Consider the following 12,980-nt stretch of genomic DNA (forward strand, 5'->3'; position numbering starts at 1 on the left):
CAACACCTGACAGGAAAGTGGATCCAGCTGGGGGATGGATGAGGAAACAGCCTCAGGATGCACCAGGAGAAGTTTAGATGGGATATTGGGTACAGACCCTGAAAGAAGAGGCCAGGTGGGTCCCTGTGGGGCTCTGTACCAGCTCTCCTGTGTCCTCATTGCTGCCAGTAGCTCAGAGAAGCAAAAGGAGCTAGGCAGAGCCTTGCTCTGGGCCAAAGGGTCTCACCCTGTGGGCAGTCAGAGAGTGTCAGGGCTGTGGGGAGCAGTGCCAAGGCAGGAGGAGGACAGGAGCCCTCTTCAGGTGAAGGTGCAGATGGACAGACCTGTCCAGCAGAGATGATTGAGGCTGTAGAGAAGAGGCACTCCTGCTTTGGGCTGCTGCTGTGGGCTCCTGGGAGTTTCCCTGCCGAGAGGCTTACACACCCAGGGCAGTAAAAACCCCCTCGGGTGGGTTTCTGTGGGGTGAGGAGCAGAGACACCTTCTGTAGGCTGGGGAGGGGTCTCTGCAGGGCAGCGGAGACCTTGGGTCTGTGGGAAGTGGGGATGTCTCCAGTACCATGCATTGGAGAAGGGCTTCCCAAGGACCCCAGCCTGAGGGATTGGGGGTTTTAGCCCTTTTAGTTCAGCTGAGCCCCCTCTGCTCTGTGCTCTCTGTGAACAGGGCTGCTGGGGAGGAAACACTTTTCCACTTCTGAAGAGCCTCTTTGTTTCTCTCCCAGCCACGATCTGAGGTCTGGCTTGCATGAGACAAAGTCTCTCCAGGAATTTTGGATTCCCAGTGAAAAACTTCTGTTTGATCATAAATAAAGCTCAAGAAGCCTTATTCATCAAAAAGAGAAACTTTGTTCTGGCTGCAGAATATATTGAGGCTCCTGCAGGCTGGAACAACTTAAAACCCCTTTGCAGTTGGGACAGCTGGGTAATGATCCCCAGCAGGGGAAATCTAGAGACAACATGAACTGTTAAATATTTTAGGATGTAATTATAATATTGTCTAATGAATATCTAGAGAGACAGACTGTGCTGACAGTGGGAGTTTGGGACACCTCCCAGCCTCTATCAAATGTACAGTGTGAGTGCAGATGCTCTCTGCTGTGAATCCCACAAAACTATCCCAGCTCTCCATGGAGGAGCATCATTTATGCATTAGGATGTCTCTCTGTTGGTCAGAACTTCAGCATCTCTGCAAGATGAACCTTTCTTCTCCTCCAAGGTTTGAGTGCTGAGCAGGACTCCATTTGGTGTGGGGTATCCCCTGAGTCAGAGCTGCTGTGGCTGCATCTCCTCCCAATTTCTTGTGCATCCCCAGCCCAGTCGCTGCTGGGGTGAGACAGAAAATGCCTTGGCTCTGTGCAAGTGCTGCACAGCAGCAACAAAACCATCTTTGTGTTATCAACACAGTTTTCAGCACAAACCCAAGACACAGCTCCATGCAACTACAGTGAAGAAAATTTCCTCTATCCCATCACACCCAGCACACTGCCCTGGACCAGCAGCCACTGCCTTCACTCCCCAGGCTCTCTCTGGCCACATCTCTTATCCTCAAGTGCTGGATAAAGGGCGATACCAAAATATTGCAAGTAAGGGCAAATATTTCCTGTAAAACTTAGTTGTAATTATGTATTTTTCATGACTGAATGTGTCCATTATTGCTGTTCTGGAGGGTGATTTCTTTCTCTGTGCACTACTTTCTGAAGCCAGGAGACAGAAAGTGCTTACATAGAAGCAAGATGTGAGGCCAGAGACTCTGACTCATTTCAGCCTTCAGATGAACCATCACTGATGTCAGCCAGACAGTGGCATCTCTATAAAAATCCCAATGTAAATATTTGTCCTAAATCAGGCTTTTTCCTTTGTGTTGAATGCAGTGTGAGGCAACATATGAAATGCTGTATCATTTCAAGTTTAATTGCTACTAAAAGTTGGAGGATTTGTCGTCTGCTTTGCACACAACCTCCTGAGATAATTTTCTCTTAATTTAGTTTCTTTCCTCAAATTCTTCTCCCTGAACAGTAGGTTTCACAAAGGCCAAACTGTTTTCCTCCCCGCAAAGCCTCTCATTCACCTGCCCCCCTGCCCCTTCAGCAGGCGACCTGGGGTGCATTGATGAAGGGAAATGAATATTTGTCTCTACTAACAGTTGGATTATTCCCACTCCCCAGATGCCATCTGTGTGACAGGGTTTGGTTTGCACTAAATACTGCCTGTGGGCTGAGCTAGGAACACAGATTGCTGCACCATTACATTAAATAATCATCATTGAAGTCTGGTTCATCAGAGGACTTTGGGCTGCCATGGAGATTTTTTTTTGAGGGGGGGATGCAGTTCACTTACATGTCAGGATGCTGAAATCAGATTTTGATGTGAATTTTATGACACTGTTGGCAGCAGTGTCACCTGGGATCCCTGGGGTATCTCACCTGCCCTGCAGGTGGCCAGGGGTGAGAACCATCAGCTTCCTGCTGCCCTGAGCTTGGGGCAGTGCAGAAAAGGGGCTCTCACTGCCTGTCCCTCTGTCCCTTCTGTCTTACCCAAATCCCTGGATGCTGTGACCAATTTAAACCCCTCATTGAGAAATACTCTAAATTCAGCAATATTCTACATTGCAAACCACCAGGTACAACCTCATGTCCACTGGCTGCAGCTCTGAAGCATAAACACACACACACATGATGCCAAAAGGTCCTTTTAAATCCTTCTGCCCCTGCTGAGGAATGGCAGAGCTCCAGAGCCCATGGGAACATGTGGAGCTCCCTGCCCTTCAGGTGTGGCAGGTGAAGCACACAGAAATGTTTTAGCCCTGCAGTAGCTCCTTACATTTGTGACCAGTACAGTAAGTACAGCGTGCTGCTCCTAGATGATTTATTTCTATATACAATGAAGAAAAAACAGCATGAAGGCTAATTTGCCATCACACTCAAAATATTTGAACTTTTACAAAATATTTGAGGTTTTTTACCTGCTAAATATTGCACTTGCTGTGAACATTTCTATACAGACTTCTGCAAGATCTGTTGGTATCTGTGTATCTCTATGCAGGTAGGAGGACTCAGCATGCTCATGATCTCGATGAGCGGCTCTTCTTTGGTCTCCTCTTCCTTGAAAACTTGGATCTCAGCCAGTTGAAGAAGCCTCCTTTTGCCTTTAACTCAAATTCTACTGGGAAATGGTCACTCACTCCCAGTGCCTGCAAGACAACAGCACAGGGGGTTGGGATCTCTGTGCCAGCCCTGGCTGGATGTGCAGTGCTTGGCTGTGGGGAGGTGGCACCATGGGCATTGCACCAGTTGGAGGGATGGTCACAGGGCCCTGGTTTCATAGCCAGGTCTGTGTTCAGCACTGCCTGGGCACTGCTGGCTCTGTGCTCCTGTGTTAGCCCTCCCCTGCTCCTGCAGGGGCTGTGCTATGCCTACCTGCTCCTCAGTCATCTGAAACTCCTCCTGGAAATCAAAGATGTTGACAGAGTGTGGCACCACAGCCTGGATGAGCTTCTGTCCACTGACCACAATCCTGCAAGGGACAAGGGAGGGGTGATGTGATGGGGTGCCTGACCCGTGGCAGCCACGCTGCACTGAGCTGGTGGCCAGAGAGGTGGCTCTGATGAAGTCACAGCCATGTGTGATTTGTCCTTGCCCATGGACTGCCCACCCAGAGATGGCAGCTCCTGTGGGTGTCCCCCTGGCAGCGAGGCACTTAAATATCTTGGTGTGCACTGGCCTTGGAAGCCAGCATTAAATGACTTCTGCCTAAACCCACCCAACCATGCTGCAAATTTCAAAGCCCTGCTTTGGATACAAAAATCACAGGACAACACCTGAGGTATCAGTAAAGACCTGCTCAGACCAGAAACTCATCCTTCAAGAGGGCTCTGGGCTCTAATAGCAGATGTGTTCTTGTCCCTGCTGAGGGAACTGCAGTGGCAGCAGGACTGCCACATGTCCAGGGCAAGGTGAGGTGTCCCCTGCCCAAGCAGAACCTTGTGGTGCATTTGTCAATCCAAATTACAAACACAGGAGCAAAGGCCATGGTGCAAAGCTGGCATGGAGAAGGCAGCAGCACCTCCTGCCAGGGGTCTGCAGGGCTCCCTGCAGATGAGAAGTGCTGCTTCTGTCCCCCCCTGAGCCACAGCAGTGGCTGGTTCTGTGTAAATCCTGCCCAGTCTGGTCTGCACAGGGCTTTGTGCTCCTGATTGGAAGCATTTGGATCACATTTCCCCTGGACACTGCTTTATCTCTGATGGCCTCATGAACATTTGTTTCCTCTGTTGGTCACTGACACCTCTTGATACAATTTTTCTCTCAGAGAGTCGTAGCCAGTGGGTGGTTTGGCAGTGAGCCCTTTACCTGTCATATGGGCATCTGGTGCTGTTCCTCACAGTTGTGTCATTTTTGTCACCAATCAGCCACAGGAACTCAGAGTAGGTCCTCAGACGGATGTTCTTCCACTGCTTTTGGGGAACATAGCTGCACCCAGCATTGAAGTCCCCCATGAAGATGAAGTTCTGGAAGGCAGGAGGGTTTCCAAATGTAATCATGAGGACTGCTTTTCAAAAGAAGACCAATGAGGATTTTCATGATCCATGGATGCAGTGGGGTTTCTCCTTTCTGCTGGGCACATCAGGGCATGCTGATAATAGTTTTATTAGATGATCAAGTTTACTGTATAAAATGTGGAGAGCTCAATGAAAGTACACCAAAGAGATATTTAAAACCTGGGGTGCATTGTCAATGGGTTTGAGGTTTTCAGCTCTGCATAGTGAATAACGTGGCCAGTGACTCAGTAGCAAAGCCCAATTAGTGACACAGATGTGGCAACCAACCTCAGTCTTCCAGCGCTGTTTGACATCTAAATACACATCATAGAGCTCATCAATCTCCCTCACTGCTGTGTCTGGTGTGGTGTGCAGAGGGATAATGGCAAACTCACTGACAGCTTCAAAACAAGGCAGAGGAAGAAGAAAAATGTAATGGTTAGAGAATGAGTCACAAAGAAACAGAGACTGACTTGTCAGCAAGAGGATTTTTCTGAGGGAGAAACAGCTTGTTTCTTGATTTTTCTGAGGGAGAAACTCCCTGTTTACTGCCCTTTCTGACTGTAGGCCAGGGTGATCTCTGTGGCTGCACAGTGACCCCCTCCAGGCACTCAGCTGGGCCTGAGGAGCTGTGCCAGTGCCGGCAAATCCTGACCCAGCACACACACAGGAGCTGCTCCCAGGCTGTGCCAGCAGCAGGGAATGCATCCACCATGGCAGCAGCAGAGGCTTTCCCAGCAGGGCTTGTGCAGGGCTGTGGCATTTCCCAGAGGCAGCAGCCCTGAAGGGAAAATGCTGCTCTTGGAAGGAAAAGCAGAGTGGGGTCTGGATGCAGCTCTGGAGCCTCTGGCGTGGTCCAGCCAGGGCTGCTGTGCTGGCTCACAGTGGAACAGTGACTTCTTTCTGGAACACCTCACCAGTTTTGGGAGACTGCCACCAGATGATGAAGGGCTCCCTGGAGAAGACATCCTCATCCCCAGGCTGGGTGTCAGGGTACTGGTAGGTTTGTCTCACTGATACCTGGTCTTGCCTGCAGCAGAATGAACAGGGGATGTCACACCCGTGGCTCTCTGAGATGTGTCCAACACTGACTCTGTGCTCTGACCTGGACCCAGGCCATGGTTTGGGGTGGATACAGACACACAGGTGTCTGTGCTGGGGTGATGCCCACATCCAGCACAGCCCAGCCCACCTGCACAGCCTGCACCTCTCTGGCTCTCTCACAGCAAAGCCACCACCGTGTCCAGCCCATCTCCAGGGGCTGGCTTGTCGGCAGAGGGGGCTCACTCACCTGTAGATGAAGGCATACTGCTCCTTGTAGCTGCTCCTTCCCAGCCTCTCACTGGCCACACATCTGTACTCCTCCTTCGGCCCCTTCAGATGACTGGAGGGAAAGGGATGTTCCTGAGTTTATTTCTGCACTTACAAGGGGCTGAGAGTGAAATAATTTTGCCTCTGCCCCGGGGTTTGGGCATTGCCTGCCTGACCTCAGGCAGGTGGGTACAGACAGTAAACCCTTCTCAGGAACTGGACCCCTGCTCTGTCACTTGCTCTTCACTGCACCCTCTCCCTGCTCATTGAGCCTCTGTCTCTCCTTCAGCTGGCGATCACATCCATCCAGCTGAACGCTGCTATTTCCTCTGGATGTCCAGTCAAGCAATCCCTAATCGGAAGCAGTTCCGAATCCTGCAGGAAGGTGGCTGTCCTGCTGCAGCCTGATGCCAGCCCGGTGCGGGCCTCTCCCCTCATTTTCTTTCTCCTTTGGGAGCTTCTCTGTAGCGAATTGAATTTAACTTGGTTATACTGATTTAAAAACGTGTTCTACAGTGGACTGGACCTGCCTTTGCTCCTGTCCCTCAGCGAGACTGCCAGAGTCTGGTTTCTCCCTGACACTGGGACAGAGCCCACATCCTCAGATTTTGCCCCAGCAAAGGGGCACCGAGCAGAGCACAGGCTCTTGCCAAGCAGCTTTCCCAACATTTGTCCATTTGCCCATGGCCACCCTACCTGGTGAGCTTCTCCACCAGGAGGGGACAAACACGGTTCTTGCTGTCCTTTATTTCCATCAGCAGCATGATGTCACAGCGGGACACGATCTGCAGGGGGAAGGAGCAGGAGGAAGTTTGCACACGCCTGGTTTTGGAGGATTAGGAAGGGTAGGGAAGAAGTGGTTACAGTGGTTCCATGGGGGAAGTCCTTTGAGAAAGAAGTGCCGTGCAGCCTGGGGTGGTGGGGAGCAGGGGCTGGAACGGAGCTTTTCTGCTTTCAGAGCTGCTGCAGAGCCAGCAGGAACTGGGAGAGGGAACCCGGCAGCACAAGAGTTTCGGATTTAGTGGAAAACTTCGGCACCTGACCCTGAAGGGGAAGCGTGGAGGGGAAGGGGCAGCAAAAGCCACTCCCTGAGCCTGATTCCAGCATCAGCACCAGGGCTGGGGTGCTGCCTCTGCCCGGCCCCCTCCTTCCCCATGGTGAGCATCCACCTGTCTCAGGCTGCTGCAGATTCCTCTGAACAGCCCCTGGAGCCAAAGGAACACCCGGTCTGAAACGGGGTCCCAACACCAGGGGGCTGCACTGAAGGCTCAGCTCCCACAGCTGCTGTTGGGATCCCCCGTGGGAAAGTCCAGCTCACCCAGAGCCCAACATTCTCAGGGCTTCCCTCTGCCCCCGGTTTCATTGTACTTCAGACCTTGTGGGGGATTTTTCTCAGAAAAAAAAAGCTCCTCTTTGGCCCCTAAAACTTACCCACAGCTATCTAAGTGACACCAAAATTCAGTATATATATATTTATATATATAAATATATATTTAGTATATATTGCCCACAGTGATGAGAACACAGTAGAACAGACTGGGAATGCAAAGCCAAGCAAACCACTCTTCTCTGCCAGTTTGCAATGAAAGGAATACAACCCAGCAATGTGGTGCCATTCCCCCTTGGTGCCATTCTGCACACACAGCCCCTCACTAGTGCCAGGCCCCTCGTCCTCCCTCACTGTGGCATCTTGGAGGGCATTTGCAAAGCCACAAGTCTTAACGGTGGCTCTTTTTAAAACCAGGGTTATCTTCAGCTTTTGCAGAGGCAGCCTGGTGGTGAGGGTTTGCTTACAGAAATTAGTTTTTCAAATTTCTACCAGACTCTAATTTGACAGATACTATTTGCTGTCCTGAGAATAGGTTTAATTGGACAAGACTATTTGAGAACAATTAGCACATAAAGAAGGTAAATAATGTATCACAAAACAAAGCTTTATGGATTTAAAGTGAAAATTACTTTTACTGTGCATTGAGGTTTTCCTCCTTTTGTAATTGAATTTCCAAAGGAAACAGCAAATATTTTTTCTGTTATATTCCCATGAAGGCTAAAATAACAACATACATTCTGTTCAACAACATACATTCTGTTCAGCTGATTTTTACTTTAAGAATACAATATTCTTTAAATAATTAGCTTTTTTTTGCTTGATATTTAACTGTGAAAGATAAGCAAAGTGCAAGATTGTGCATCTAAGAAAAGCTAGAAACACTAGAAAGCTCGGTGTCTGTCTCATCCAGGCAAACAAACCTACCTTTACCACAGCATCGATGACTTCAGGTTTGGCTATTTTAGTTTCTCCAAAAGACATCACATTGAAGGAGCAGATTTTTAGGCTCAGAGATGGGTTGAAATGGAAGAGTGAAAGTAAGAAGAAGAGCAGCATCTTCATGGACCTGGGCAAAGTGAGCTGCTGCGAGCGTGCCTATGAACATGTGTGTGTGTTCATGCATCTGTCCCTTGTGGCTGGCTGGGGTCAAACCCAGCAGCCAGCTGTGTCAGTCAGGAACAGGAATCACCATTTCCTCCTTGCCCTCACTTCCATCTCCCACCACAAAGCAGACTTTGGAGACTTTGAAGTTCTCCCTGAGGGGAAAACGGGCTCTTCTGAGCCAGCCTCTGAATCCTGGCAGAGCAACAGCTCCAGCAGAAGCCACTGTCCCTCCCCACAGGGAGACACCAGCTGTGGGATGCTGGCCATGACTGGGACCACTCTGGGCTGTGCTGGACTGGGACCAGGCTCCCTGGGCCACTCCAGGCCAGCAATGAAGACCAGGAGATGGATGGGGTGGATGGTGAAAGGGTCTGGCAAGCAGCAGAGGAGAAGACTGGGATTTCTGGAGGGCACCAGAAGCCCATTGGAAGGGACTGCCAGGCAGCCATGGTAAGATACATGATGCTCCTCAAACTGCTGGCCAAGTGTCCCAGCACAGGAGCCTTGGTTTGTGCATGTGCTATGTGGTGGAAGGGGACACAGGAGTTTGGCTAAAACAACACCTGAGTGAGGATGCTGCCGGTGGGATGGCCTGGTCCCCTGAGGTGGCTTTTGCAGGGAAATCACCCCCCACCCCTCTTAATCCTCCACTACGTGCCAGCCCTCAGCCAGAGACACATTTGTTGGTCTTCAATCAAGTTCTAAAGGCAGGAGACATAACAAGAGTTCAAGCTAAATGACATCTTTAAGTGTCTTGAATTTTTCTCCCTGTGCTTACAGGGTGCTTTCATATCCTCCTTCCTTTCTCTAGGAACAACCAGCCTGCCCAAGCAGCTCTAGGTCCAGAGGAACCAGGACATGGCTGAACCAACTGAACGGGCTGAGGTGCAGGCAGCACAAAGCACAGCACGTGGAAGGGCTCCCAAGGACAGGGCACAGCTGGAAGCAGTGGGATCCAGGCTTGCTGGGGAGGCCAGTTCTCCAGGGAATGTGCTGCAGGTGTTGGAATAGGCACCACCAATCCCTTTTGGCATTACTGGAATTTGGAGCACTGGCTGCCAGCAAGGGAAGTGTCACCATATTACTACAGCACACCACTGCAGTAACCTGGGGAGTGGGCAGGCCTTCCTCCAAAATAACAGGGATTAGGTGGTGCTTCCTCTGCTCTGGGTCTCCAATGAGCTGTCCCCAGGCAGGACAGGTTTGGAAGAAACTAATTAAGAGAGAGGGGAGGGAAAGTGGCAGCCTTGGAGGGGTGTAAATCTCCAGCTTAACCTTGCTGAAAGCTGAGCCTGAGCCAAGCGCTTGCGACAGCAGCTGCAGCCTCAGGGTCAGAGTCATCCAAACCCAGAGCTCTCCCCAAATCACGCTTGTTTTGGCTACCCTGGCATCAAAGAGCAAGTGGTTTTTGTGGTGCCCATGAAGGCTTTGACCCTGAACCATGGCTGTCAGTGCTGTGTTTATCTTCAGGGCTCCTGGCATATCAGTTACCTCTCTCCTCCACCCCAGGCATTATCAGGAGGACAAACAGCAGCCAGTCACCTGTGGGGGGTGACACAGGGAGCTCATGTTCCTTTCTGCAGCACTTTACTCCCTGTTTACTGCACCTTCTGATCAGCCTTATCAGATCATAAAACATGCTTGATGTGGGTGCATGAACACTGACAGTTCAGGGCTGCCCTGCCCTTGCACAAGGAGCTGCTGGTGAAATCAGCACAGTCTGGGCTTCCTGTCCCCACTTGGAATGATGGCAGGTGAGGGACCCTCTCCAGATGAGCAGCACCTGTGGAACATTCACCAATAAAGCCCCTCCTCAGGCTCTCCCTGATCCCAGGGGGCTGGAGGAGCTCAGGAGGCTGAGGGCAAGGCAGGAGCCAGTTTGGGCAGGAGCTCTGGGCAGTGAGGAGGAGCTGCCAGGGCCCTTTGGTGGAGCCTGTCCTGGGTTCATGGGGGCTGTGGCTGATGTGTCACCCCCCCTGGAGCAGCAGCTCAGCCCCTTCATCTTCTTCCCAGTGCCCAGAAGGTGCTATGGGGTGAGAAGTGTCCCTGTATCACGTGCTTGCTTAGGGTCCCCACGGGACAGGGGGGTGTGAGAGTCCTGCAGCCATGAGGGAGTTCCTCCTCTCCCTTCAGGCACAGCTGCTTCCTTTTGGCTGCCTCTAGGGAACATACAGAATTGTTTTTGTTGGCAGAGATGGACTGAGAGGATCTCTGAAGTTTCCTGTGTCTCCCTGGGAGGGCTGGAGGGAGACACAGCGGGGCCAGCCCACATCCCCTTCTGCTCTGCAGAGGAAGCCTGCTCTGGGCTGGGAGGGCAGCAGTGACTCACGGGGTGCTCCATGAGGGGGAGCACCCATGGGGTGCTGGGGCTTGGCTGAAGCTTCATTTCTCTGTAGGAAAGATGTGGTGTCTGGTGCTGCTCAGGGCTGGGCACTGCTGGGCACACCGGTGCTGCTGTGCCCTTTCAACCAAGGGTGCAAAGAGTGGCCAGGTCTGCCTTAGCCCCAGCCTGCTGGGGTGTCCCTGCTGCCCCATCTGACACCCCCCATTAGCCTGTTCCCAAACAAGAGATTGGCTCCAGGGAACAGGGCCAGCATGGGCAGAGGGTGTTGGGTGTGAGGGGCAGTGTGGGGACCAACACCCCCAGGCTGCTGCTCCCCAGGAGCCACCACAGCTCTGTTTTCTGGACAAGGGGCCTCCCCTTCCATGTAGCAGGCTTAAAATGTTGCATGTTTCTTAATTTTTACAATTTTTACACAAATTGCTGCTCTGACAACATCTGCTCTGACAGGGGGAGGTCCAGGAAGGGCCAGCCCTGAAGATGCCATCACCATAAAAGTGGGCAAACAAAATGGCCTTTGGGCTCTTGGTGACCTCATCACAAACATCAGGCAGAGCGTTTTATCACAGTCTCCTGGACTTTCAGGTTAATAAGTAGCAAAGCACTTGAGCCATTTTGGATTGCTAAAGTCCATAGCAGTGCTGCAGGCCATATATGGGCATTTGGGAAGTGCTTTCAGTGCCAATTCAATGGCAATATTGTCCTGCTGTGACCCTCAGGCAATTTCAGTGCAATGCAGGGTAAAAGTATTTGGTGTGCAAGATACGTGGAATGTTTTGAATCAAATCTTTGGTACTCAATTTTTATTTATAATTCTGGAAGGTAAGTGTTCTACTTAATTAATTACTGTCAAGGCACAATTCCTTTGCTGGTCCAGGACTCTGATAGGGTTTTCTTTTTCAACTTAATATGTCAGTATTGTTCAGTTAGTGGTTTGAAGCATGACAGCCTGCCCACTACAAGGCAGTCCAAGGCAAAATGCCTCATGATGTTTCCAGTTTCTTGAAGGAGGCTGCTTTGCTGAGCTGTAAGAGAGCAGGAGGTAATCTGAAATACAGGCTTTCATGCATAACAAGATGAGGCTTTGAAGTTAATCCTCTATAAAGATATTGCAGCCACCAAATAAGGTTTTGTGCCAATAAGTACACCCATATTGTTAGCAGTTAAAGATGTAATTAAAATGCACATAATGCATGCATTAACTTTGAGTAGAGTTAATAAAGCATTTTTTAAAGCTGTTATTAGGCAAGCAGGTCTTGCTTTATAATGTTTTAACCAGCAGGACCATTGTTGCTGTGTTTGTCCCAGGTTGTGCAATGAAGGCCCTGAAGAGTGGCAGGGTGGCTGCTCCAGGTGTGCATGGAGGAGTTTTTACCCCTGTGCCCACCCAGAGCTGCTCCAGGTGTGCACGGAGGAGTTTTTACCCCTGTGCCCACCCAGAGCTGCTGTTTGCAATGAGGAGGGCTGAGATCTTATCCCTGTTCTGGGGGATGAATTTCTGTAGCTCTGTGTTATTAAAGTGGCACTGCTCAGGGCATGGCAAGGCCTTCCTCAAGAGCAGCTCCCATGGTGGGCTCTGGGGCACCCATCTGCCCTCTCCCATGCCCACAGTGCCCTGGGCATTGCTCATGGACGGTGCCAGTGGGAATAGAAGGGACGAGTCACCCTGGGAGGATGATTCAGGCCACCAAGGCAGCGTGCAGCCACTTGTTGTGATTGCAAACTGCCTCACCACACGCCCTGGGGATTCCTCACCCAGCAGTGGAAAATAACATGGAAACCTTTCACCTAGTGGAGCAGTGCTGCTTCTCTGATTGGTGAGGAAGAAGTCGGAGTTCTCCACAGGCATCCTGGACTGAATCCAGCCACAGCTTCCACCTTCCTATGGAAAACAAGACTGTTTACATAAAAGGTTCCTGTCCTGGTTTCTGGGGCCGTGCAGCAGCTATTTCTGATTACTTTTAATGGTTTTTATCATGTAGTTGCTCTGTTTTAGATACATTTTGTTTCTCATAAGTCATCAATGGATCATAAGTCCTCACTGTGGTCATTGTCTGTCCTGCTCACAGGATCAAAGCTGTGCTCCTGTGCTGGTGGGAAGCCCAGCTCCTGACACTGCATTGGGAATGAGTAATTTTCAGCTAAGGGCTCCAAAATAATAGCTGGCACTGGGCTCCAAAATGCCAGCAGCCTCAGAGGGTGACCAAGGGGTGACTCAGTCCTTGCCAGCTGCCACAGCTGTGAGATGAGCTGTCTGTGGGCTGAGAAAAGAAACAAAACTCACGGGGCAGGTCAGTGCAGGCACTGGCTTTTAATTTGGGCTTGACACATTGCAGCCATCCCAAACATGGCCTTGCAGGGTC

General features: G+C 50.8%; 1 protein-coding gene across 1 annotated transcript; it reads right to left on the minus strand.

Annotated features, from left to right (window-relative positions):
- Positions 1 to 2,848: 2,848 nt before the first annotated feature.
- On the minus strand, positions 2,849 to 8,236 carry DNASE1L3 (deoxyribonuclease 1 like 3). Its single transcript, XM_036391120.2, has 8 exons — positions 8,097 to 8,236; positions 6,539 to 6,627; positions 5,823 to 5,915; positions 5,449 to 5,561; positions 4,820 to 4,932; positions 4,344 to 4,501; positions 3,414 to 3,510; positions 2,849 to 3,187 (listed from the first exon to the last, which is right to left on the minus strand). The coding sequence occupies exons 1-8, from the start codon at positions 8,232 to 8,234 to the stop codon at positions 3,059 to 3,061; spliced, it is 930 nt and encodes a 309-aa protein (XP_036247013.1). The 5' UTR covers positions 8,235 to 8,236; the 3' UTR covers positions 2,849 to 3,058.
- Positions 8,237 to 12,980: the final 4,744 nt, after the last annotated feature.

Source organism: Molothrus ater, chromosome 11, assembly GCF_012460135.2.
Source record: "Molothrus ater isolate BHLD 08-10-18 breed brown headed cowbird chromosome 11, BPBGC_Mater_1.1, whole genome shotgun sequence".
NCBI classification, from domain to species: domain Eukaryota; kingdom Metazoa; phylum Chordata; class Aves; order Passeriformes; family Icteridae; genus Molothrus; species Molothrus ater.

What these genes read in the sequence shown, in the direction of transcription:
- DNASE1L3 (XM_036391120.2), bottom strand. Translation starts at nt 8,234, where the DNA reads ATGAAGATGCTGCTCTTCTTCTTACTTTCACTCTTCCATTTCAACCCA. An exon ending in GTGGCAGTCTCCCAAAACTG is followed by an intron (nt 4,933 to 5,448) that starts GTGAGGTGTTCC and finishes CTTGTTTTGAAG; the next exon opens with CTGTCAGTGAGTTTGCCATT. An exon ending in AACAGCGCTGGAAGACTGAG is followed by an intron (nt 4,502 to 4,819) that starts GTTGGTTGCCAC and finishes CCTGCCTTCCAG; the next exon opens with AACTTCATCTTCATGGGGGA.